The 26,734-nt window shown below is 36.5% G+C and overlaps 1 protein-coding gene across 1 annotated transcript in view; it reads left to right on the plus strand.

Annotated features, from left to right (window-relative positions):
- Window positions 1–26,734, plus strand: part of LRP1B (LDL receptor related protein 1B) — a 1,967,638-nt gene that overhangs the window by 1,548,890 nt on the left and 392,014 nt on the right. Inside the window, exons 54-57 of the mRNA XM_007946050.1 lie at window positions 994–1,134; window positions 2,248–2,435; window positions 12,675–12,858; window positions 22,260–22,345. Coding sequence (XP_007944241.1) covers window positions 994–1,134; window positions 2,248–2,435; window positions 12,675–12,858; window positions 22,260–22,345 — 599 coding nt within the window. The remainder of the gene's footprint in view (window positions 1–993; window positions 1,135–2,247; window positions 2,436–12,674; window positions 12,859–22,259; window positions 22,346–26,734) is intronic.

The following is a 26,734-nucleotide window of genomic DNA, read 5'->3' on the forward strand; positions in this document are numbered from 1 at the left end:
CCCACCAGCCACTCCTCGGAAGGAAGATGGGGCAATCTACTTCCGTAGTGATACTGCCTCGGAAACCCAAGGAGGGGTCGCTATGAGTCGGGTCCCACTCGACGGCATATAAGAAGTAAGGAAATACTACTAGTTTAGGAGGGTGATTTTTTCACCAAAATTTTGTTTAAGGAAAGTTAAGCTATAAAAATTGTACCTCTTTTATCCAAACTCAAAACATTTGATGGACTTACCAAAAAGTTTCTAATAGAAATGATGGTTTTTATTGTTGATGTATTTAGAAACAATTCAAATCTAAAATGTCATAAAATCCCAAGTTAAATGAGTTTTACTTACAGATGATTATAGATATGTATATTAACAAATGATAATGTGTTCAAATAGTTTTTATTACATAAGTTTCAATGTAAAGAATAATTGCCATTTATTTTTTGCTTATTGTTCTATAAATTAAATTTTAGTTTTCTCATTTTCACAATATCTTTACACTTTAAATGTCATTTTTTACACAAAAATATTGCAATAAAGTGTCTAAGAATCATCATTATAATTCAATTATCAGAGAAATAGATATAATCAGTTTTCCATATATTGTGGAACTATACCTAACCTAGCTTAATATTAAAAAAAAAATTTCTACTAGTTTTTATTATTTTTAGTTTTCCAGACAAAGGAAAATCTCTAGGACGTAGATCACAGGTAAACCAAGATGGTATTTTCAATAGTGTTGAGCTCTTACTTTCTCACCTAGAAACAATGAGAGTACCTTATTTCCAACTTTATTTTCTGGACCTAAGACTTAGTCTCCAACTACAAATTTCTCTTATAAGTTTGACCGCTGTCACAGAAGGAAATGATAAACAGTCTTCATAGGGCTATGGGTCATCTACAATGTTTATTGTTAGTGGAATATAGTGCCCAGTAAGAAGATTAAATTTTAATGAATATTTATTATGTAGAATGGTCAGACGTTCATATCTTTTTTTTCTCTAGGGTACCGGCAGTGTGGTGCAGAAGAATTTAGTTGTGCTGATGGGCGATGTCTTTTAAATACTCAGTGGCAATGTGATGGAGACTTTGACTGCCTTGACCATTCTGATGAAGCACCTTTAAACCCAAAGTGCAAAAGTGCAGGTATAGAAAACTTATAATAGTATGTTTATTTAAAAAAAAAAAATTAATGCCAAAATTGTTAACTCTAATTTTCAATCTGGTATATATTCAGTAAAACGAAATGCAAATTATTATGCACATGAAGTTTCTAGTCACATAATACAGGATCCTGGTTTTCAACTCTGTTTTGAGACTAGCTTTAAAAATTTAAGCTTGTGCCAAAAATATGAGGATTAGAGGCCATGATCTAATGAAACACCCCTACACCAAATTATGTTGACCTTAATATTTTCTTTTCTTTTCTTTTTTTTTTTTTTAAATCTTATGTGAAGATATTTTTCCTCTATGAGTCTATTTGGAAATCCAAACATAAAAGAAACTGATACTTGCTAAGTAATTAAATACTTATTATTCATACTTAGGCAGAATAAAATTAATTACATATCATTTAATCAGAAAGATATACATATTCAACTTTGATGTATTTATTACTTCACTTCTACAATGACTGAATACATAATCACACATTTTATGATAACTCAATTATTTTTTCTCATATAGTTTACATGTTAATAAGTTTACTTTCAGCATGGTGATGAGTAATGTACAAGTCATCAGGTTATGAGTAGCTGCAAGACCTGAACTCCTTTCCATAGCTATATTTGGAATAGCTATTATTCACTACAAATGTCTTTTTTATGCCCTGACTTAAAAATGTCAATGTTATATTTCCAGGAAGAAAAAATTAGGGATATCTACCAATTCTGGCTTCTTAATTTTTAGTGACATATTTGTCAGAGACCTATGACTTAAGGAAATGTCAAACTATCATTACACTTTTGAACTCATTTTTCACAATACAGATTAAGACAGAAATATTGTGTTAATCTTACTAAAGAAGTTTTTATTGTTAATTTTTATTATAAAGCTAAATTTGCCATAAGTATTGATGGAAATCATTATTTGCTGTGTTTTATGTATAAAATATTATGCTAAATGTACAACATTCTATGTATACACATATTAACTATAATTTTTGAAAGAGAAGTTATATTTGTGAATTATTTCAACAACTGAAGTATAAAACAATGGCATGCTATTCATGTTTCACTTGTTTTATTTTTGTTTTTCCAGAGCAGTCATGCAACAGTTCCTTTTTTATGTGCAAAAATGGCAAGTGCATTCCCAGTGGAGGCCTTTGTGACAATAATGATGACTGTGGTGATGGCTCAGATGAGAGAAACTGCCATATAAATGAATGTTTGAGTAAGAAAGTCAGTGGATGTTCTCAAGACTGTCAGGACCTTCCAGTTGGTTACAAGGTGGGTATTCACCAGTAACAGCAAGTTAGATGATACATTACAATTTAAGGTCATGAAAACCATTTAATTCAGTATAGCTGTAAAACTTGAAGGGTATCAAAATATTGTAGAGTATTTAAACAGAATACGTCTATATAAGAAAACAATAATTATAATGTGGCATAAAAATTGTGGTAAAGTAATCAAAAGGATAAAACAAATGAAATTATTTGTGACTATATTCAGACCATAATACTAATAGTAAAAATAATAAGCTAGGGAAGAGCAGTGTTGTTAATTGCTGTTGAGATGTCTCTGACTCATGGTGACCAACCATATCATATAGCACAGCTAAATGCTATTCATTGTTGTGGCCACTGAATAAATCATTGAAGATGTCCTCCATTTTCACTGACCCTTTTCTGATCATCATGATGTCATTTTCCAGTAATTTGCATATGACATGTCCAAAGTAGGATCTCTGGTGGCATAGTACATAACACATTTGACTGCTAACCAGGAGGATGGAGGTTCAAACCCACCAGCCACACCTTGGCAGGAAGATTGGGCAATCTACTTACATAGTGATACTGCTTTGGAAACACAAGGAGGGCTCACTATGAGTTGGATCCGACTCAGTGGCAGTGAGTTAGTGTTTATGTCCAAATTAAGTGAGTGGAACTCTCACCATCCTCACTTCTAAAAAACATTTTGGTTGTATTTCCTCTAAGACTGATATGTTCATTCTTCTGGTAGTCCAAGCGTTATTTGATATTCTTTACCAAGGCCACAATTCAAATACATCAACTCTTTTTCTATCTTCTCTTTTCATTGTCCAGCTTTCATATTCACATGAGGTAATTGAAAAGATCACGGTGTCTAATTACCAAACCAAAACCAAATGCACTGCCATTGAATTGATTCTGACTCTTAGAGACACTATAGGACAGAGAACTGCCCCATAAACACTATAGGACAGAGAACTGCCCCATAGGGCTTCCAAGGTTATAAATCTTTATGGAAACAGACTGCCCCATCTTTCTCCCATAGGTTCAAACTGTTGACCTTCTGGTTAACAGGTAAATGCCTTAACCCCTGCACTGTCGTAGCTTCTTTGGTATCTAATTACTGATACAACTATAGCTGGAAAATATGTATGCAACTATTACTTTCCTTTTCCTTCGTTTTCCTTCTCATGCATTTTTGAACTGGAATGGAGAGATTATTTACTACAACATTGAAAAATACAATTTTTTTTTTTTTTTCAGGTAAGAAGGATGGGAAAAAAAAAAGCAGAAAACATCAATTACTAGTACTGGCATACTATAAATAAATCATACCTAGCATCCTATTTGCTTTTTGTTAGTACCATTTGCCTAAGAGGATGATTAACTGAAAAAAATGATTGACAGAAATAGCTATTGAAAACATATCCATTTCAGTATGTTACAATAATGGATGCAAACTAACAAAATATTAAAATTTTCACTGTTGTTGTTGTTGTTATTTGCCATCGAGTCACCCCCTGACTCGTAGCGACCCCTCCTTGGGTTTCCGAGGCAGTATCACTACGGAAGTAGGATTGCCCAACCTTAGGTTTGAAATAAGTTATATAAGTGTAGAAAAACCTCACTATAAACAATACATTTGAAAATTAGTGTTTTTAAGTGATGTACAGCTTTATATGAAAAAACGTATGGCATGGCTCCTATAAAACGTTGTTGTTGTTGTTATGTGACATCGAATCAGCCTCGACTCATAGCGACCCCTCCTTGGGTTTCCGAGGCAGTATCACTAGGGAAGTAGGATTGCCCAACCTTCCTTCCGAGGAGTGGCTGGTGGGTTTGAACCGCCAGCCTTCTGGTTAGCAGTCAAGTGCCTTAGGCATAAAACATAGAGGCAATCTAAAGCCAATTAGACTATTACAGTGGTTAGATCTAATTCTGAGTTTGCACTGATCAGAACTCACTTGGAGTACTGTGAACATTTATGGACATGATACTTTAAGAGGAAAGAAAAAACTTGGCAAAATAGACTATGTCCAGATTTGTATATCCAGAAGCATTAGGCCTTTGAAACATGTTTTCTCAAGTTTTGCCTAGATTGATGATGATCTAATGACAACAACAGTACTTCCATATTGTATGATCAAGAAGAATTGGTTAGATTTACAGGTTTAAAACACACATGGACTCACTCAAAAACACTATATTTAAGGAAAAAGAAACAAAATAAATAAGCTATGATATTTCTTAATGAGATGAATAAACATCAAATAATTAAATTTGGCAATAAATATTTGGAAACTTAATGGAAAAGAAAATATTTTTGGTGACTTATGTGCAATCAGTATATAAAATTTTCTTGAATACATCAGATAATGTGTCACAGAATTACTACAGGTAGTTAGTTTAATTTTTAAGTCATAGGCTTATAAGCAATTCTTTAGTTGTATTTATATGTATATATATATGTTTCAAAGTAGATCTTTTGGGATTTTTTTCTGGGTTATTTCAATCTATCATAACATCCTTAGTAGTGAAAAGCTAAAAATCATACATTATCAAATGGTCACCTTGTGACATAGCATGAAAAATAAGTGTTTCCATAAGTTACCATTTACTTCTTTACATAAGATGTTCTTAGTGCAACAGCAATTCCACACATGGAAAAGTAGTTTTGGCAGAAACAGATATCATACATTCAGAAAACCGTGGTAAATCATGTTGATTTAATTACTTTGTAAGATTTTGCAAACAGAAGCATTTATTTATTAATGCCTTTAAAATTCCAGTATTTTTACCTTAACTTCTCTGAAAGGTCAACATACTGATTTGAGAATTTTAGTTAAAATATACACAACTATTTATTCTTTCAAAAATCTTTGTATATAATATCTGACATAATTACTGTAAATAATTGGAGCTCTGGTGGTGTAGTGCCTAAGGCATTTGACTGCTAACCATAAAACTGTCAGTTCAAACCCATGAGCCACTCCTTGGAAGGGAGACTGGACAATCTACTTCTGTAGAGATACTGCCTGGGAAGTCCAAGGAGAGGTCACTGTAAGTTGGGACCAAATGCACAATAGTGAGTTTGAATTTTTTTGGTTTAATTATGTACAAATGTCAAAGTTAATGAATAAAGAAAAAACTTCTCTTGAGGGAAATAAACAAAAATGTGAAGGAGCTGAGAATAGAATAATTAAAGATATTTAAGCAAAGATTCAAAAAAATATTTAAATGCTATGTTGTTTTGTGTATTTAAATTTATCAATAGGAAAATAAATGAGAGGCTTATGCAAACAAGTTGTTTACACTATTTTGGGAAAATATGTCAGTTAATAGGTTTCTGTTTTCCAGATAATAGGGAAAATTATCCAGTAACCTATTTCTTATTGCAATGTCAGTAGAACGTGACAAAAAGTCCTCCTCCAAATTCTGCAGTAAAATGGATATTGCTTATAAATGCAAAACTTAGACCTTATGGACTGTGAACAATTTGCACCTTTGCTGTAAAACAAACACAATGTATCTAACTACTCATAAGGGAGTAATAAAATTTGACTAAAACAAGAATATTATTTTGATGGGAAGGATAATTTACCAAGTAAAAATAAATATACTTCTGGATAGGAAGTAAGTTGTAATGTACACATTAGAAATAAAACAATCAATTTTCCTCAAATACCACTTAGAATGCTGAAAAGTAATTTTCCCACATCTATAAAATATGAACATTGTTCCAAGCTCTGGTGACGTAGTGCCTAAGGCATTTGGCTGCTAACCAAAAGGCTAGCGGTTCAGCCACTCCTAGAAAGGAAGATGGGGCAATCTACTTCCATAGAGATATGGCCTCGGAAACCCAAGAAGGGGTCACTATGAATCGAATCACTAGTCTGCAGTGAGGGTTTTTTTTTTTTTTTCTTGTACGTAAGTCTGAAAAATTTGAAAGAACTCTAAAGAGAAACATTGAAATGACATTGAATATATATCTAAATATCATTCTCATAAAAATGTTTGTTTTTAAATGAATGAGACAATTTTAAACTGCTTTCTATTAAATATAAATGCATATTTTATCTTTGAAAATGCAAATGATTATTTTTTTTTTTCTTTCACTCAATTTTTGAAAGTTGGGCTGGTAGAATTTCCTGCAAATGCCTTTTATTTAGGAGCAAAAATACTTTTGTTAAAACAAGATTAGTGGATTTGCTACAGAAATAGAGATAAAAAATTGTATCAATTAACCAATTTTAAAAACTTACCATACAAACAAAACTCCAAACTCACTGCTGTCTAGTCAATTCGACTCACAGCAACCCCTCCTTGGGTTTTTGAGGCGTTATCACTATAGAAGTAGATTGCCCAATCTTTCTTCCAGGAGGGACTGGTGGGTTAGGACCGCCAGCTCTGGTGTCGCAATGACTAAGCCCTTTGACTGCTAACCAGAAGGTTGGAAGTTTTTTAGTTTGTTTTTATAAAACTTAAAGGAGCTCTAGTGGTACTGTGGTTAAAACATTGTGCTGCTAATCAAAAGATCAGCAGTTCAAATCTACCAGCTGCTCCATGAGTGACAGATAAGGCAGTCAGCTTCTGTAAAGATTTACCATCTTCTAAAACCTGGGGGCAATTCTACTCTGTCTTATAGGGTCGTTATGAGTCAGAATCAACTTGATGGTAGTTGGTTTTTTGTTTTTTTATTGGTATAAACCTTAAAACCATATTTTAATTTTAATATATAATTATGTATTATATTCATAAAATATGACCAATTTTAATGTCAAAAATTGATTTTTTATAAATGTGTTTAATTCACAAAATTTGTTTGATATTAGTAGTTCTTTAAGCCTGAAAATAGGCAATCAAAATGATTTTCAGATATTCAATTAACATTGATAGAATATTTATTTTTAATACTGTTTGAGAGGGATTCAGCACACATTATATAAAATTTCCTTTTACTTGACTTAAATTTCAGCACTGCTCTGTCTTGCCTATTAGCTTCCTGGCTTCCAGAGCACATGATCAACTGATCTAATTCCTTGTGTTTTTTAGTGATACTTTCTTTAATCCTGTGCGATTTCTCATTTATATTGTCCTAGTATAAGCACCAATTTTCCCTAACTTACTAAAATAGGGAACAGGATGGATTTTCTTAAGGAAAGTAATATTGTCAGAGAGTTAGACATGATGAGAAGCATTTGGATTGGTAAAAAATAACGTAAATTAGGACCCCTAAGTTTGCCCCTAGTTTATCTTCTACAATCTTTACCCATCTGCCACTCTCTGTCTCTTGACTATTGCATTTAAACCATTCATATTTACTATGATTATTTATAGATATGAATTTACAGTAAATTGTATGTTATACTCTATATTATACTTTTTTGTGTGTGTACTGAGTTCTTTTTGTTTTGAATTGCCCTTTCATCTCCTTCATTTCTATTGATTTTGTGTTTACTGAGTCTTTTTGGTTTTCTTTATTCTGGTGAATTGGTGTATTAATTTTCAATGTGATTATTCTAAGATTTACCTGTTTCATCTTAAGTTTAAACATTTTGTTATTTCTTGATATCTCAATGACTTCCTCTCGATAAGGAAATTCTATTACTACACAATTGTTCCCTCTTTTTGTTTTGAAGTTGTTTTCAGTTGCAGATTGATGTCTCTGTATCCCTGTTTTCATTTCCCCAGCCTTTATTTTACTTTTGAGAGTTGTTTATCTATGTTGGTATCTGAGTGATGCTGTTATGTGTTTTAATCTCAGGTTGTTTTATGGTGTTATCAATTCTTTATCTTAAAAACTCCCTTTTATTTCTTGTAGAATTAATCTACTTTTACAAATTCTCTTAATTTCTATTCATCTGAGAATGTAGTAATTTCATTATCATATTTAGAAGAAAAATTTTGTAGTTATGCTTCTTGGTTGGCAATCCTTATATTTCAGAGTTTTCTGTATGTCATTCTATATGCCAGGAGGTCAGAGCTTTGTCTTACTGGTGCTCCTTTGTATGTAATATTTCATTTCTAAGGAGCTGCTCTCAGAATTCTTTTTCTTTGGTTATGGAAATTTTAATTATAATATGTCTTGGTAGTATTCTTTTGGGGTCTATCCTGTATGAGGTTCATAGAACTTCTTGCATGGAAATCTTCTAATCTTTCATGATATTAGGAACATTTTCAAACTCTCTCTGTGATTTGTCTCCTTGTGTTCTGGAATTCCAGTTGGGCAAAGATTATTCCTCTTGATAATGTTTCTAATATCTCTTAAGCTTTATTGTTTGTCTTCATTCTTTTCTTTCCACTTGGTCCTCAGTAAAATTATTTCTTCCATTGATTTAATTCTACTTCTATGTCCTTGAATTATCTATTTCTCATATTTTAATCTTCTTTATTTCTAGTTACTGTTACTGAATGGGTTTCTAATTGTCTATTTTTTTTTTTTTTTTTTGTCTTTGAATTGTTTTTCTGCATGTCTCTAGAGTGTTGTCTGTGTTTTGCTTGGTCTCTCTGATGAGTCTAAGTATTTTGAATTCCTTATTGAGTAGTTCCATTACCATGTCTTCCTCAGAAAATGTTTCTAGCCCTCTATTTTGGTAATTTACTTGAGCCGTCTTATCCTCCTTCTTTATATGATTTGATATTTTCTAATGTCTCTGAGCCATTCACATTATTGATTGATTACATCCTTTTCCAGATTTTTTTTTCCTTTGTTTTAGTAGATTTGGGCAGGTAAGGGATTGTGCAATGCTGATAGGTACTCTGGCAGTGCTGGGGCTATCACCACCTGTCTCTGTGTGGGTAAGGCAGTGATGATATTGTGAGTATAGTTTTCTGTTTTGCTGGTCATGCAAGATGTGACAGGACATATTGGATGGGTGCTGGCTGTCTGTCATAGACCCAGTGGCAGGAAGTGGGAAGTGACAATTGTTAAGAGTTTAGAGTAGTAGGTGTGGTGGGTGTGCAGGTGAGGGGAGCACCTGAGCACTTTCCCTTGCTGAGTTTGCAGCAGGGTTCGCCAGGCTACAGGGCAAGGTCATGAGAGCATCCCTCACTGCTTGGAGGGTCAGGTGGCCAAGCAAGAGCAGAGTGGACAGTATGTTCCTAGACCTCTGGAAAGACGGGAGGAAAAGTTAGGAGGACAGGGCAATCAGAGGAATCCTGCACTGCTCAGGGGGCAAGTCACCAGCTGAGAGAGTGGGATAAGCCATCAGGGTCATGTGAGTGATCTTGTGCTGCTCATGGAGGATTAATCTGTCAAGAGTCAAGGTTGGGTTGTTGAGGTTGGCAGAAGAGTTCTGTGCTATTCAACAGGGATGAGACACCAGGTGAGGAAGTGGTCAAACAGTCAGGGTCATTGAAGCTGTCCTATGCTGCTCAAGGAAGTGGGTCATAGAGTGGGGGATGTGGTCACGCAGATATGGGCACTGCATCTACAGCTGCTCATTGTGCTGGCAAAGAGAAGTATGGCAGATAGGGATAACTGGGGTGTGGGGAGAAAGTAGCGGGGAAGGGAAAGCTCTGTAGTCTTTGGAAGTCAGAGCTATAGGGACAGAAGAATTCGTACCTTTAGTCACCAGGAATTTGGAGTGATGGGTAGTGTGCTCCTCAAGTCACCAGGAGAGGTCATCTGAGCACTTTTCATTGGCAGCAGTCAGCAATTGGGAACTGGCCTTGATTAATTGTGAGGAAGGATGGCTGCCTGTAGTTCAGTTGGGTGAGGAATCTATTAATTTGTGCATATAATCTACCCTAATGATCAGAGACCACTGCTCTTGAGTAAATCTGACTCTGTATCCAGGCTCGCTCTCTACCCTGAACTCCAGGATCCTTGGAACTCTCACCATCCTTTCTGTGCTTTCCTTCTTAAGATCCATGTTAAGTTCTCACCTTGCATCCATCTGCATGTGTGTACTCAGTTTCTCTGTGTTAGAGATGCCGTGAAGTTGCCTTCCTGTGCTCCTCATCCAGGATTGTTGCTGGTTTTGTCTCAAGAAGGCAATGCTGAGCCTGAATGGCTGGCAGAGTTCCTCCACTCTGTATGACTCCTTCTCTGTGTTTATTCAATTTCTCCTTCTAGTCAGTGTTCAGTTCAACTCTTTATCTTTCCTTTTGATATTGAGAGTTCCAGGATTGTCCTCTGCATGTATTTCACTTGGTTTTTTGAGTCTTTGCTGTAGAGGAACAGCATGGTGTGCCCGACTAAACCACCATCTTGGCTCCTGCCTCGTGAGGATCATTTGAGATACATGGCTCTGCTTGATTTTCTAGTGATTTCTGGTGGCTAGAAATACAAACACACATACACACACACACACATAATTGCTGAGAATTATTAGATAAATATTGGTATAAAGTGTAAAGGTGAAACTACTAATAGCCTAAAGGAATCCATTCCTTCCAGAAGGGATATAGGAAAAGGTATTTATTCATCTTTCGAGCACTTATAGGTAAAGTTGATGTTGATGTCCTTCTAATAAGAAACACCTTTCTGAAATTAAAAAAAGAAAAAAATCCTACTCCTCAATATTTGTTCACTGATTATGATATAGACATATGACTTTTTTTTTTTTTTCCAATAGACACAAAAATATACTATTGTTTTGACCCTCCATTAAATGATCCAGATTATGAAGTATTTACTGTGGCTAACTCTTGAACATGAGCTCCTTTTAAAAACTTAAAAGTCTTTCTTCACCATTCAAAACAATGCAACACACTGCCATCGAGTCAGATCAGACTCGTAACGACCCCTCCTTGGGTTTCTGAGGTGGTATCATTATGGAAGTAAATTGCCCAACCTTCCTTCTGACGAGTGGCTGATAGGTTTGAACCGCCAGCCTTCTGGTTAGCCGTCAAATGCCTTAGGTACTATATTCCCAGATTCTTTTATATAAAGGACACTAAATATACTTGGTGAAAGTTAATATGATTATGACCGTGTGAAAAAGTTCAAGTTAATTTCTCTAATTATAATTTTCATCAATAACTTGCCAAAGACTGAAAATTGAACCAAAGTGACTTATCAAAGTGCCACATCATTTTCAGAGAAGCAAAAACATATAGTATATGATGCTTTTATTCAAATGCCAGTTGGTAAATATCACACACCATTATCACAGGGACATATTGAATTTGACAGTAATTCTGAAAAAAAAAAAAAGGTCATAAATGATACAGACATATCTAATTGTAGGAAAAAAAAAGTGTATTACTATTATTACAGTAGGAGCTCTGGTAGTGTAGTGCCTAAGGCACTTGACTGCTAACCAGAAGGCTGGAGGTTCAAACCTACCAGCCACTCCTCAGAAGGAAGGTTGCGCAATCTACTTCTGTACTGATACTGCCTTGGAAACCCAAGGAGGGGTCGCTATGAGTCGAGTCTGATGGAAAATAACAACAACAATTATTACAGTAGACTACACCAAAATTCATATGAAATCAGACTCATTCAATAAATATTGAATATTATTACTGCTATGTCTTGTCAAGTCAATTTTGATTCATAGAAACCATGTCTGACAGAGTAGAGTAGTCCCATAGGGTTTTCTAGCTGTAATCTTTATGAGAGCAGATCACCATTCTCCTAAAGAATAGCTGTCTGGGTTTGAACTGTCAAGTCTTTTGTTAGCAGCCAAGTGCTTAATTGTTGCTCCACCAGAGCTTCTTAATTGTGGTCTTCTCTGTGTTAAAAAGATGTCAGTGAGTCTCAGCTGTCCTACTAGTTATGTTATCTTGAGAATTTCACCTTCAGTTCTTCTGGTTTTCTGCAGTAAACAGTAATAATAATATCTATAATATAGATTTTCTCTAAAGGTCCAATGAAATAACGTATATGACCATGTTTACCATGTTTGAAGTCTTCAATACTCTATATATGGAGTCATTCTTTCCATTGTTAAAGTCTTCTGAAAAGACAATATAATGTAAAGGAAAAAGAACAAAAAAAAGTTGAAGGTGTGATTCTATTTTCTGGTTTGCTATTCTCTAGTCACCTGAATTTGAAGTCAATTAATTTTTAAATTACTGCCAACCTTAGAAGAGCAAATAAAGAGATTTGGGAGAGTGCTTTTTAACATGGAACTTTTTATATAAACATATGTAATTTTTATTAAAGCTTAATTTCTTGGAGACAGAGAAACCTGACATAATTTAGTCTTTTTTTTTTTTTTTTACTTGAGTCATGCTAAAGGGTTTTCCAATTGTAGAAGATAGTGACAAAAATATGAATCAATTATTATCATTTTTCTTTCCCCAGTGCAAGTGCTGGCCTGGATTCCAACTGAAGGATAATGGTAAAACATGTGTAGACATTGATGAATGTTCTTCGGGCTTTCCCTGTAGCCAGCAATGCATCAATACATACGGAACCTACAAGTGCCTCTGTACAGAGGGGTATGAAATACAACCTGATAACCCAAATGGCTGCAAATCACTCTCAGGTATCAAATTGAACTTGCCTACCAATTTAACCCCAGTTACTTATATAGACCCAGAATTTTATAGCCTTTCTTATTGAATTCACTCCTCCTTGCTGATCCTGATATATCAAAATTCTTCTATATTTTTCCATTTATGGGACTCTATCTTACTGTGATTTTATATCCTGTAAATATACTGCATTGTTTGTGATAACATTTCATTATAGTCTTGTGAATTATTAAGTGCTTACTGGATGTTGAGAGTGCTCATGAGCAAATACAACTATCTGGCACTGCTTCTTCTTGAGTCGCAGAATTCTGGGAATAAGTTCAGCCAAGATTATTATGGACTCTATTGTGATAGTGTGGTAATATATTTTCCTACTGTTCTCTGCCCTTCATGTATGTCTGTGAAAGCTACAGGTAACAATAATAGTAATAATAACAAAAACCTGAAACAGTTGTCATGGAATTGATTCTCACTCATGGCACCTTTATATATATCAGAGTAGAACTATGGTCCGTGTAGGAGCTCTGGTAGCATAGTGGCTAAAGCACTTGACTGCTCCCCAGAAGGCTGGCAGTTCAAACCCACCAGCCACTCCTCGGAAGGAAGGTTGGGCAATTCTACTTCCATAGTGATACTGCCTTGGTCCATAGTGATACTGCCTTGGAAACCCAAGGAGGGGTCGCTATGAGTCTATGAGTATATGAGTATATGACTATGAGTTGGGGCTGACTCGACGGCACATAACAACAACAACAACATGGTCCGTGTAGTTTTCATGGGCCATGGCTGATTTTTCAGAAGTAGGTCACCAGGCATTTGTTTTGAGGCATCTCTTGGTAGACACAAACTCCAACCTGTCAATTTGCAGTCAAGCATGTTAATTGTTTGCACCACCAGTAACTCCAATAATTATAGTACAGATATACATTCCTTAACGTCCATGATAATTTATGTGAAACAGATGTTATGTAATTTGGACATTATGTGAACACCATATTATATAAAGGCAATCCTGCACAATCCATAATTAAATTTCTCTAAAGCCTATTATATTAAAACCTCATGGGAACCAACTGGACAAATCCCAAGAGTGGTATCCACTGGATACATGAGGTCGGCCTTGCCTGGTGTGTGACTGGGCCTAATGGGTGATGATCTGGCAAACAGATAGTCTGGACATAAGGGGAGGGCCCATGGGGGCATGGAGAGGTGGCTGCAGGAACTGGGAGGGGAGCAGGTTGTGGGTGCCAAGAGTGCAGCTGGCAGTGATGACCCTGGCAGCCACCACCTTGTCAGTGTGGGGTGCTTCCTGATCTTGGGTAGTCACTGCCACCACTGCCCAGAGCTAAGACCCCACAGGAAACTTGGACCCTATCAGTGCTTCCAACACCTAAGCAGGAGTAGAAAAGCTGCCAGCAGGTGCTGCCCTGCACCAAGTGCAAAATGCTGCATGGTTACCAGGTGGATGAATGGAGCTAGGAAGAGGAGGAGGAAGAGGTTCTGTGGGGGACTGTGGTGCATCCTGAGCCCTACTGCTCCTTCACTCTGGGGTTTGTGGTTTTCAAAATCATTAAAGGGAAATAATAAGCAAAATGAGAGTTATTTTTCTTTAAAAAAAAAAAAAAACTTAAAGGGACCACATTCATATATGCAGTCAGAAATTGTCCCAATGGACTTTAAGCAATGTGTGCCTGTAATTATAATAATAAATACACTATATAAGACTATTTCAATTCTTTTATTGATTCATCAAATACTTACTAAACTTCTGCTATATTCTAAATTGTGTGTTTGACTTTTCAAAATAGAAAGTTCAATAAAGCAAGGTCTATAACTTGAAAGTATTTAATCCATTACGGGAGAAAATTACACACATTAAAATAATACAAATCAAATATTTGATTCTTAAAATGAACACAAAATGGTGCATAATACTCAATGCATTAAACATATATATCTCAAGTCACCTTAGTTTGTTTTTGAGCATAATGAGTCAAATGGCATTTGCCAATGTCAGTGTGTGAGCACTAACGTGACAACACTGAGAGTATTATATATTTTCTCATCTGTTTTCATGAAATGAATACCTGGGATAGGAATTAGAAAGTGTGGTTCTTGTCCCTGGTAAAATTTTGCATGTTAGGAGGAAAGAAAGAAACTCTTTCGACTTTCCATTCCACTCTTATTCTAGGAATACTATTTCCAGAATTAATTTTTCAAGCACATTGTTTTATCTACTTACTTATCTGCTTTTGGTTAGCTTACTGCTTGCTATATTATGTATTTAGTTACATACAAAGAAAAAGGAGAAGAAATTTTGGTCAACGTTACCATTACTTTAAAACCTTTAAAAAAGATTGTTGGGCAAAGATGAATGCTAACAATTAAAATTTGGGCCTTGTTATATTATTTATCCATACCATAGTTATTTCCCTTTAGATATAAATAACAATTTTGAATGGCAAAAATAAGTGTAACAGAAGGATAAATCTTTTAAGAAAAGGAAGGCCAGATTATTAGTATTATTTTAATTGTGATTTGGGTGAAAGTTCACGGAGAAAATTCATTTTCTATACAACAGTTCATAGGTGTTTTGTTTCATAACATTAACTACAATCTCCATAATTTAACAGCTCTCTTCCCATTTCTTTCTTGCAGTTACCTTTTCCCTGTGTCTTTTCCTATGCATTTCTGCCTTTGGAGCTATCTCCCTATGCAAATACTGCCCTTCTAATCTCTCATCATTTATTGTTCTAAAGAGTGTAGTTACCTGATGTAAATGTTCACCTTATATGCTTGTTTATTGTTTGGCTGGAAGCAACAGGAGTGAGTTCCGTTCCAGGTCTGAAGAGTGATTAGAGGCCATCGTCTTGGGGATTTCACCAGTCTCTATATAGCAGACCACTAAGCCTATTCTTTTTTATGATTTTTAGTTTTGTTTCACATTGTTCTTCCACTCTATCCAGGATCTCCTGCAATGATCCCTTTCTAAGAGGTTGATGATGGTAGCCAGACACCATCTAGTTCTTCTGGTTTCATGGTCATACAGGCTGTGATTACATCTTTTTTTTTTTTTTTTTCATTCTTCTTTGCTTGGGTAGAGGAGAGACCAACTATTGGTTCTAGATGTCCCCTTGCAAGCTTTTAAGACCCCAGTAGCTACTCACCAAAGTAGGATGTAGAACTGTTTTTGTGTAGTATGTTATGCCAATTGAGCTTGATGCCCCCTGAGACCATAGTCCTGAGCCCACAGGTCCAACAACTTGCTCACTCAGAGTGATTGGATTTGGCTAAGAATTTATCATAACTTTGCCTCCTTTTAGTTCAGTTTATATGTACATTCTTACGGCATATACAAATATGTATGCAGCAATAACATCTGCCAACCTTATATATGTTTGTGAGTATATTGCGTTTTGCCTAGACATACTTGACCATTCAGCCTGTCTACCTATGTATTTACCTATAAATTAATATTTGTTATTACTGATAATGCAGTATTGTGTATGTAAGTGTTTATCTTTATTATCTGTGCCTCTTCTGCACCTTTTTGTGTCTTCCTTTTCCTTAGTGTCACTGTGTTGGTCACTCATTTTTAGTATATTGCCTTTGCCTTCATCCAAATCTGTACTCATCTCTTATCTATCTAGCAATTTTCCTTTTCCTCCCTTCCTATCCTTGGTAAACAACAAAGAAATATTCATTCCATATTGTTGTGGTTACCCAGTGCCGCTCTGACATGAATATATACCACAAGTGGGTTGGCCTTAACAAACAGGAATTCATTTTTTTACAGTTTGGAGGCTTTAACTCCAAGTTCAAAGTGCCAGGATCTAGGGGCTGGGTGAAAGCCCCTTAGGCTTGGGCTTCAGCTCTGCCTCCAGCTCCAGGCCCACTGAAGCTGGATGCTTTTCTTCACTCAGACAGCTAATGTCTGCGAAGGCTGCCAAGCCCAAGGTTGACAAGTAAAATGACACAGTCCCAATATTACCAAACCGCACAGGAGGCCATTAATTCAAGTCCACTATAAGTCCCCAGTTCAGCAGAACATGGCAGGCTTCTGAACAATGATGCAGCTTCATGCAGGGTCCAACTTGCCATAAACTAGAGACTATCATCAAAGCTTGTCCTTATATACAGGAAGCAGACCACATCCCAAAGGCAGCTACTCAGCAGCATGTGGTAGATCCCACCATGGAGTTGATTTCCAGTCTTATCATGGGGAATAACTACCACCAGCTGCCCAGACACTCAACCAGGCCCAGCCAAGTTGGCATACAAATTTAATTACCACACATATATAAATCTTTCCTTGACTTTTTACAATAGTGACCTAATACAATATTTGTCCTTCTGCGATTGACTTATTTCATTAAACATAATGTTCTCCTAGTTTATCCATATTATGTGGTGTTTTTCAGATTCTACATTATTCTTTAGTATTATAGTATTTCATTGTGTGTATGTACCATAGTTTTGCTATCCATTCCTCTCTTGATGGGCACTTAGTTTGCTTCCATCCCTTTGCTATTGTGAATAGTGCTGTGATGAACATGGGTGTACAGATATCTATTTGAGGCCAGATTATGTTTAACAATGCATATTTAAATCATAAAGAGAAAAAGTTCCTAAATATTGAGGTAGGATATACCTGATTACTTTTATATTTATGGATTTAGAACTATATCAACTAGGATGGTGTCTTAGTTATCCAGTGTTGCTATAACAGAAATACCACATGTGGATAGCTTTAACAAACAAATATATTCTCTTACAGTTTAGGAGGCTAGAAGTTCAAATTCAGAGTGCCAGCTACAGGGGAAGACTAGGTTAGAAGTCTGAATTCAGAGTGCTGCCTCTAGGGAAAGGATTTCTTTCTCAGTGTCTCTTAATCCTAGGAGGATCCCAGTGCTGGGACCTTGGGTCCAAAGGACATGCTCCTGGTTCTTTCTTGTTGGTAGTAGGTCTTCCCACTCTGTGCTCATTTATCCTTCCTTTTATCTCTTCTACAATAAAAGGTGTTATGGACCACACCTCAGGGAAACTCCAGTTATATCAAATCAAGCCTGAGATGAGATTAAGGGTGTTGCATCCCACCTTAGTCCTCTTGCAACTGATTGGTTTATCACATCAGATTGTATCATGGGGAATCATCACATAACTGCCACATTAGATCATTGCATAACTGCCAAACCAGTGAGAATCATGGTCCAACCAAGTTGATACATATTTTAGGGGGATGTAATTCAATCCATGACATTCCAACCTTTGGCCCTCCAAAATCCATGTCCTTGCCAGATGCAAAACACTTTCATCCCATCATATCCTAAAAGTCTTAAATTGAAGTCCAAAATCCATCCAGGGCAATTTCCTCTTCATCTGTTAATCTAGATTACAATTTATCTGCCTCTCAATCTCTGGTGATATAGTGTCTAAGGCATTTGACTACTAACCAGAAGTCTGGTGGCTCAAGCACACCAGCCACTCCTCTGAAGGAAGATTGGGCAATCTACTTCCGTAGAGACACCACCCAGAAACCCAAGGAGGGGTCACTATGAGTTGAATTGACTTGACAGCAGTGAGTTTGGTTTTTCTTGTTTGTTAAAGTACAAAGGTGGAATAGGTGCAAGGTAGACATTTCCACTAAAAATGGTAGAAAGTGGAAAGAAAGAAAGGATAACATGAAGGAAGTAAAAAAAAAAAAAAAAAACAGCAGAACAATTTACATGAGCTCTCAATCCTGTGTTCTCTGAACCACATAGACAATGGCCCTACCCTCTAGACTCTCAGTGTTAGCCATGTTCTCTGGTCATTTACTAGAGGCCTGTGGACCCTGGGCTTCAGCTCTGCCTTCCAGGCCCACTGGAATGGCAACTCTGCTCCCTCAGTTTTTGGCTGCCTCATTCTCCTAATCCATCTGAGTGGTGACCTCACCCCTCCAGCTCTGCCAAGCCCTGTTCTTCTGCCCCTTGGGCTTGGCAGTCAGCTCTGAGCAGCAGATCTGGCCCCATCAATTGGCACTCATGAACAGCAGCCCTACACTTCAGAGGTGGGGAATATCTGACTCTGAAACAAAAGAAGCTATGGCCTCATCCTTAGTGACCTAGCAAGCTTGATGGTTCTACCCTTTGAAACCCCAGAGGTTGTAGTCTTCCATTTTAGAAAGAGGCAGCTCTGCTTCCTGTTTTCCTTGTGTCTTCACCTAATCCTTCCTATTTCCTTGGTCTCTTGAAGAGGCCAGCCTGGCATATACCCTGCTCTGGAAAGTGTTACAAAACTCTTTAGCTGTACCAATTAGTGCTCTGAGTCGTCACCACACTCCACCAGGAAGCCTTGGCCAAAAGACACCTAGCTCTGTAACTCTGTGGGTCAGGAAGCTTAACTCTGAGGACAAGTACATGAAGATATCCCACTCCTCCAGGAAGCCTCCTGCCAAAGGCATTCAGCTCTTTAGCTCTATGGGTCAGCTCCAGCTCTGTCTTGTGCCTGGCACTTTGTTCTGCTGTTGCAGTCTCTCTGCCACTGCTTCTCACTGCTTTTGAGTTGTGGTGTTGGCAAAGAATGCTGTGAGTTTCGTGGACTGCTAAAAGAACTGACAAATCTGTCCTGGAGGAAGTGCAGCCAGAATGCTCCTTGAAGGCAAGAATGGCCAGAACTTTGGCTCACCTACTTTGATCATGTTGTAAGAAGGGATCACTCCCTGGAGAAGGATATATCATGCACAGTAAAGTGGAGGGTCAACCAAAAAGGGGAAGGCTCTCAACAAGATGGATTGGCACAGTGGCTACAATGATGGGTATAGCAAGGATCATGGAGCTGGCAGTGTTTCGTTCTGTTCTACATAAGGTCACTATGAGTCAGAAATGACTCAACGACACCTAACAACAACAGCTTCTTGCTGTCTGCACCATCTCTGGTGTTACAGCTATCCTCCCTCTCGTGAGTCTTCATCCAAATTGAGTCTCTTCAAAACAGTCGAGACTTTTACTACTAAGCATCTTAGAAATCTTCCAGCCTCTACTCATTACCCAATACAAAAACTGCATCCACATTTTAAGTATCTGTTAGAGAAGCACCCTATTCTTCTGGTACCAAATTCTGTCTTAGTTATCTAGTGCTGCTATAATAGAAATACCACAAATGGATTCCTTTAACAAACAGAAATTTATTCTCTCACAGTTTAGGAGGTTATAAAACCAAGCTCAGACCACCAGCTGTAGGGGAAGTTTTCTTTCTCTGTGTCTCGGTCCTCAGAGAATCCCAGCTCAGGGACTCTGGGTCCAAAGCACAAGCTCTGCTCATGCCTCTTCTTTCTTGGTGATAGTAGACACCAACTCTGTGTTCATGTCTCTCTCCTTTTACCTGTTGTAAGATAAAATGGGTTGCAAGTCATACCCCAGGGGAACTACCCTTATCAAGGCTGTGATGGGATTAAGGATGTTATATCCCACCTTAATCCTTTTAGAACTATTGGTTTATCACATCAGATCACATCATGGGAAATCATCACCTAACTGCCATATTACATCATTACCTCAGAGAAACTACAGAGACTCATGGGGCAGCCAAATTGACATATTTTTGGAGGGACACAATTCAATTCATGACAGATGGCAAGGGACCTTCAACTTCAGAGCCTATTCCGTGTTGAAAAGGATTCTAAATCTCCGTTTAGGCTCCACAGGAACATTGGGATGATTACCAATAATAGGGGCAAAGCCCTCAGGCAGATGAACAGAATTCATAATAATTCGTAATAGAGGGGAGTGTCAAGCACATGATTCTATTCTTGAAATAAGCTATGTTGAAACATAGTGCAAGATAAAACAAAAAATAAATTCATTGCTGCCAAATTGATTCTGACTCACAGAGATGCCACACGTTACAGAGTATAATTGTGCTCCTTAGGTTTTCTTGGCTATTATTTTCACAGAAACACATCATCAGGCCTTTCTTCTGTGATGTTCCTGGTTGTATTCGAACCACTAACTTTTCTGTTCGTAGTTGAATATGAACCATTTGTGCCACCCAGGGATCTATTAATATAATATCCTACATATTATCCATTTACTATGAAATCAAAGGGCAAAAACAAACACATAGGACAAATAACTCTATAGTAATAAATAATTTATAATAAAATCTGCATCAATTATATAGTGTGACTATGTCTAGCAATGTTTTTTCTAATTATTGCCAACAATCAATTTACTTACCTGGCAGCTAAGTATATGAATGCATCTTAGGGGGGGAAAAAGAAAAAAGATGATTAACAAGAGTTTAAACATATTTTTAATGAATTGACCCGGCATTATAACAATTGAAAATGTGGTTATGTTGACTTTAAATTATTCAAATGCATATTCAGATAAATACACTGTGCAAAATTTTCTGGATAGCTTTTCTTTACACAGTTTGTTTCAGAATAAATTCTTAAGAGAAACCCTATCTAGAGAAGTAGAAGGTAGAGAAATACCAACTTTCATATATGGAGCATAGTCAAATTCTCAGGATGTTCTTTTCTAGATTCTGAAACAAACAAGACGTTTTACTTCACTGAGACAGCTCATAACAAAGAAATAAATATTTTTGAGTGTTTGAAAAATAAGACTCGTAAAGAAAAGTAAAGTTAAGCTAGGATTCTAGAATGAGAAGTTCACAAATTATTTGGAAAGCCCTCAGGCAGATGAACAGAATTCATGTAGGCAATGATGTTCTTATTTTCTGTCAAAGTCATTTTGAGAGCATAACTGTGTTATTTTCTAATTGGAATTTAGCTGTACTGTAGATTTCCAAGGAGCTCTGATGGTGTAACGGTTAAAGCATTTTCTTGATATATAAAAGGTCGGTACTTTTGAACCCACCATTGCTCCACAGCTTCTTTAAAGATTTAGAACCCTTAAAATTCTGTGGGGTAGTTCTATTCTGCCCAGTACAGTCTCTAGGAGTCAGAATTGACTTGAGCACAGTGGTTTTTTTTTTTTTTTTTTTGGTAGGTTTCTAAGGTAGGTTTAGATTTTCCTTTCCTAAAATTCATTTAAAATATCCATTATAGCAGCAGATCTTTTCTACTTATTCCAAATAAATTGAATATTAAAGAAATTTGAGGGGGAAAAGGGAATACAGTTAGAATTATCTAGATTTTCTGTTTATCCTGGGTATCTCTGACTTATCATTTTATTATTAATGGATACTTTCATATAAGTATACACATTTATCATAAATTTTGTTTTGTTTGAACCATCCTGGTGATGCTCCCAAGTACCAGCTAAATAAGGTGCTTGGTATGAATTTTTAATCATTGATTTACCAGAGGAGCACTACATTTGAAGTTACATTGCTCCTGAAACTAAGCAGAGTTGAAAACCATTAATATTAAAACAGTCTACTTTGTTCTTTGTCTTTGTATCAGATGAAGAGCCTTTTCTTATTCTAGCCGATCATCACGAAATAAGGAAGATCAGCACTGATGGCTCCAACTACACACTTTTAAAACAGGTATGCCATTCTCAGGATTTCCTAATATTTAATATGTTTACTTTGGGTATTCCTTACAGTTATAGAAATAATTTACAATTAGAAACTACATATCATTCATTCATGGGTATTTGCATGGAATTATATATGATTATTATAAACTATCCTCATGATGCTCTCAACTTGATTCATCACACCAGTCAAAGAAAATAAAAGATGGCAAAGAATAATTAATGCAAAAAATACTTCTTGTAGTTGTTGTTTGCCTTTGAGCCGGACCCGACTCATAGCGCCCCCTCCTTGGGTTTCTGAGACAGTATCACTATGGAAGTAGATTTTCCCATCTTCCTTCCAAGGAGTGGCTGTTGGGTTTGAACCGACAGCCTTCTGGTTAGCAGTCAAGTGCCTTAGCCAGCCTTCTGGTTAGCAGTCAAGTGCCTTAGCCACTATGCTACCAGAGCTCCCCAAAAATGCTATCTCAAAAAAAACTACATACAAACACAAACATATATATTTTATAAAATATGTAAAATTTTCCTATGAAATTTTTTTGCAGATGATCCAAATTATTTCCTTGGGATTTAAATATATTTAGCATTTCTAGAAATTCAAGTTTCTGTTCATAGAAGCAGGATGTTCTGGTTACCTAGTGCCTCTCTGACAGGAATATACCACAAATGAGATGGCTTAAACAAATAGGAGTTTATTCTTACAATTTAGAGGCTTTAAGTCCAAGTTCAAAATGCCAAGCTCTAGGCCCTAGGTGAAAGTCCCTCAGCCTTGGGCTTCAGCTCTGCCTCCTACTCCCAGCCCATTGAAGCTGGAGGCTTTTCATCACTTAGACACTTCTGGCTGCTGAGGTTGACAAGCCCAAGGATGACAAGTAGAAAGGGACAGTCCTGATGTTACCAAACCACATGGTAACCATTAATTCAAGTCCATTGTAAGTTCCAAGGTCAGCAGAGCATGGCAGGCTGCTGAACAATGACATGACTACGTGCAGGATCCAAGCATGCCATAAACTGTAGACCATTTGCCAAGGCTTCTGCTTATATACAGGAAGCAGACCACATTCCCAAAGGCAGGTACTCAGCTGCTCATAGTAGATTCCACCATGGAGTTGATTACCAGTCTCATCAGCTGCCCAGCCACTCAACCAGGCCCAGCCAAGTTGACACACAAACTGAACTACCACACAGGAAGTAAAATGGGATTGATGATATCTAGCCTTCACAGCTTAGAATCAGCAAAGGAGCAAAAATGTGATTGTAGCTCAGTATGGTTAAAAAACTGGGAAGGTACATGTTTTCACTCTTACCCTCTTCATCTCTGAACCCTACTTCCTACTTACTTCAAGACACTTTGGGCTGATTTGTCCTGGTTTTCGAATCATATTCTCAGTGTTTATATTATATATTTTATATAAAATATATATATATTTGTTGTTGTTGTGTGCCATGTGCCATGTGCCATGGAGTCGGACCCAAGGGTTTCTGAGGCAGTATCACTACAGAAGTAGATTGCCCAGCCTTCCTTCTGAGGAGTAGCTGGTGGGCTGGTGGGTTTGAACCCCCAGCCTTCAAGTGCTTTAGGCACTACAATCTATGAGCGTATATATATATATACACATATACATGCTTTGGGAGCGTAGTACCTAAAGTGCTTGACTGCTGACCAGAAGGCTGGCAGTTCAAACCCACCAGCCACTCCTCGGAAGGAAGATGGGGCAATCTACTTCCGTAGTGATACTGCCTCGGAAACCCAAGGAGGGGTCACTATGAGTCAAGTTCAACTTGACGGCACATAACACAACAACAAATTTATATATATATATAATTTTAGATGAAAAGGTTTAACTACCTTTTAAAAAAGGGTAGAGAATTGTGAATAACTCATCTCAGCTTTTTTTTTTTTCCTCCCAGTCTGCAGCACAAAATCAAATCATTAAATCTAGAATGATTAGTATATTGATTGGAGAAATCACATTCACTTAGTTTAGTTGTCAAGAAAAATATCTTTCCAGGAAAGATTCAGTTCATATTTGTTTTTCTGAAAATTTCCCTTCACTTCAACTGTAAAATAGGCAATAGAATATGTGAAAGCACTACTAGAACAAGTATGCAAAAAATAAGGATATTTATGTTCTGGCTTTTTAGTGTGTTTATGACAGCTTTAGGTACAGATGAAAAAGACCATCTTTGTTGTGTATTTTCAGCAACTGTGTTCTCCAGTTCACTGGAATATTCACCTTTCCCTTGTGTTACTACCATGTGTTAATGGATAGTTAAGCTCTCAGCTGCTAACTGAAAATGTGACAGTTCGAACTCACCAAGAAGCTCCATGGGAGAAAGAACTGGTGATGTGCTCCTATAAAGTTTACAGCCTGTAAACCACTATGGGACAGTTCCACTCTGTCACATGGGGTCATTATGAGTCATAATTGACTTGACAGCACCTAACATCAACTACATGCATACTTCTCTCATTCATGAATGTCTGTGAGGTTTAAATTCCTATTGTTCAATTTAGAAAGAGCCTTCCTGTTCAGTTTGCATGCAGTGGGCTACTGCTAACATCAGGAGCTCTGGTAGCGTAGTGCCTAAGGCACTTGACTGCTAACCAGAAGGCTGGTGATTCCAACCCACTAGCCACTCCTCAGAATGAAGATGGGGTAATCTACTTCAGTAGTGATACTACCTCAGAAACTCAAAGAGGGGTCCTTGAGTCGGGTCCGACTCAATGACACATAACAACAACACTGCTAACATCCATTATTTCATATCGCTTCTCTCTTTATTCTTAGAAGATAGGGTAATACATAAAATATTTTTCTGTTGTTTGCAAAAATTAGAATATATAAAATATTTATAATAATTGGATAACTATCTCTTCAATACATGGGTAATATAAGAGAAATATCCTTGGGAAACATTTAAGTATTCATAAAAACTTTAGAATGGAAAAGTTTTTGCTGCCCAAATGGTTTTCTTCATTATTTAACTTCATCTAATTATTTGGTTTAACTAGTCTAATTTTAAGCTTTTATCAAATTTACTAAATATGGAAAATAATTTCATTATCTTGGAGTATGTCTCCATACTTCCCTACTCTATCTATTGCCTCTTTATATATTGAAAGTTAGGTTTACTAGTCATTGATTACTTTGTATAGACTATAGAAAGTGCTATCTTTATTTTCCCTTTATTAGTTTTTTGACCATTCCTACTTTTATACTAGGAGCTCTGGTAGCATAGTGCCTAAGGCACTTGACTGCTCACCAGAAGGCTGGTGGTTCAAACCCACCAGCCACTCCTCAGAAGGAAGGTTGGGCAATCCTACTTCTGTAGTGATACTGCCTCGGAAACCCAAGGAGGGGTCGCTATGAGTCAGGGCCAACTCGACAGCAAAAAACAACAACAACAACAACTTTTATACTATGTTTTCTCAGTCTATACGGAGAAAGTTCTCTCTTTAGAATACTTTACAAATTCATCTAAACCAAAAATGTAATTAGCAACAATATTATTTGCCTTCATGAAAGAACCTTAAGAGAGCTTCAGTGAAAGTCTTATGTCAATCCTATAAAGCTCTTTGCTTCATTTTCCAAAGATTTCGACAAGCAATGCTTTTGGTGTATTTCATGGCTAATATCTTGTCATAGATTATTTTTATTTGCCTTTTCAATTTGGTTAAAGTCTGATTTATGCATTTTGGGGCTCTTTCATTGGGTCCATAGATATTTATTATGGTTATATCTCCTTGTTTGATTGATCCTTTAATCATTGTATAATGCCCTTCTTTGTCTCTTATGGTGGTTTTTGTCTTAAAGTCAATTTTATCAGAAGTTAATATTGCCAGTCTGCTCTTTTTTGGTTGCCATTTGTTTGATGCATCTTTTTCTAGCCTTTGATTTTTAGTCTACTTTTGTCTTGATCTGTAAGGTATGTGTCTTGTAAATAGCATATCGATGATTATGTTTTCTTATCCATTCAGCAACTCTTCATCTCTTGAGTGGTGCATTTAATCCATTGACAGTGTAGTTATCAACAAGTATGAATTCTGCTGTCATTTTGTTATGTTTTTCTTTTTTTTCCTGGTTTCTTTGTTCACTATAATATTCTGCACTGAGCTGATTTTGTTTATGAATTGTGTTACCATTTCCTTCGTTTTTGTTGTTTTAGTATTTGCTAAATATTTGTCCTTGTCCTCTTTTTTATTGTGATGTGAAAGTTTATCATTTTTCTTTGAAGTTACCCTGTGATTTATAGTTTTCTCCTCGAGTTTAGAATAGTCCATTCTGTCTTGCAAATCTCTTGACTTCATCACCATGTAGAAGTTCTGTAACTATACTATTTTTTCCCTCTTTTTGGTTTGTAATTGTCTTCTTTTGCCAACTTGTGTCTCTGGTTC

This window comes from Orycteropus afer, unplaced genomic scaffold (assembly GCF_000298275.1).
Source record: "Orycteropus afer afer isolate SDZICR_OR568_19922 unplaced genomic scaffold, OryAfe1.0 scaffold00148, whole genome shotgun sequence".
Classification (NCBI taxonomy): Eukaryota; Metazoa; Chordata; class Mammalia; order Tubulidentata; family Orycteropodidae; genus Orycteropus; species Orycteropus afer.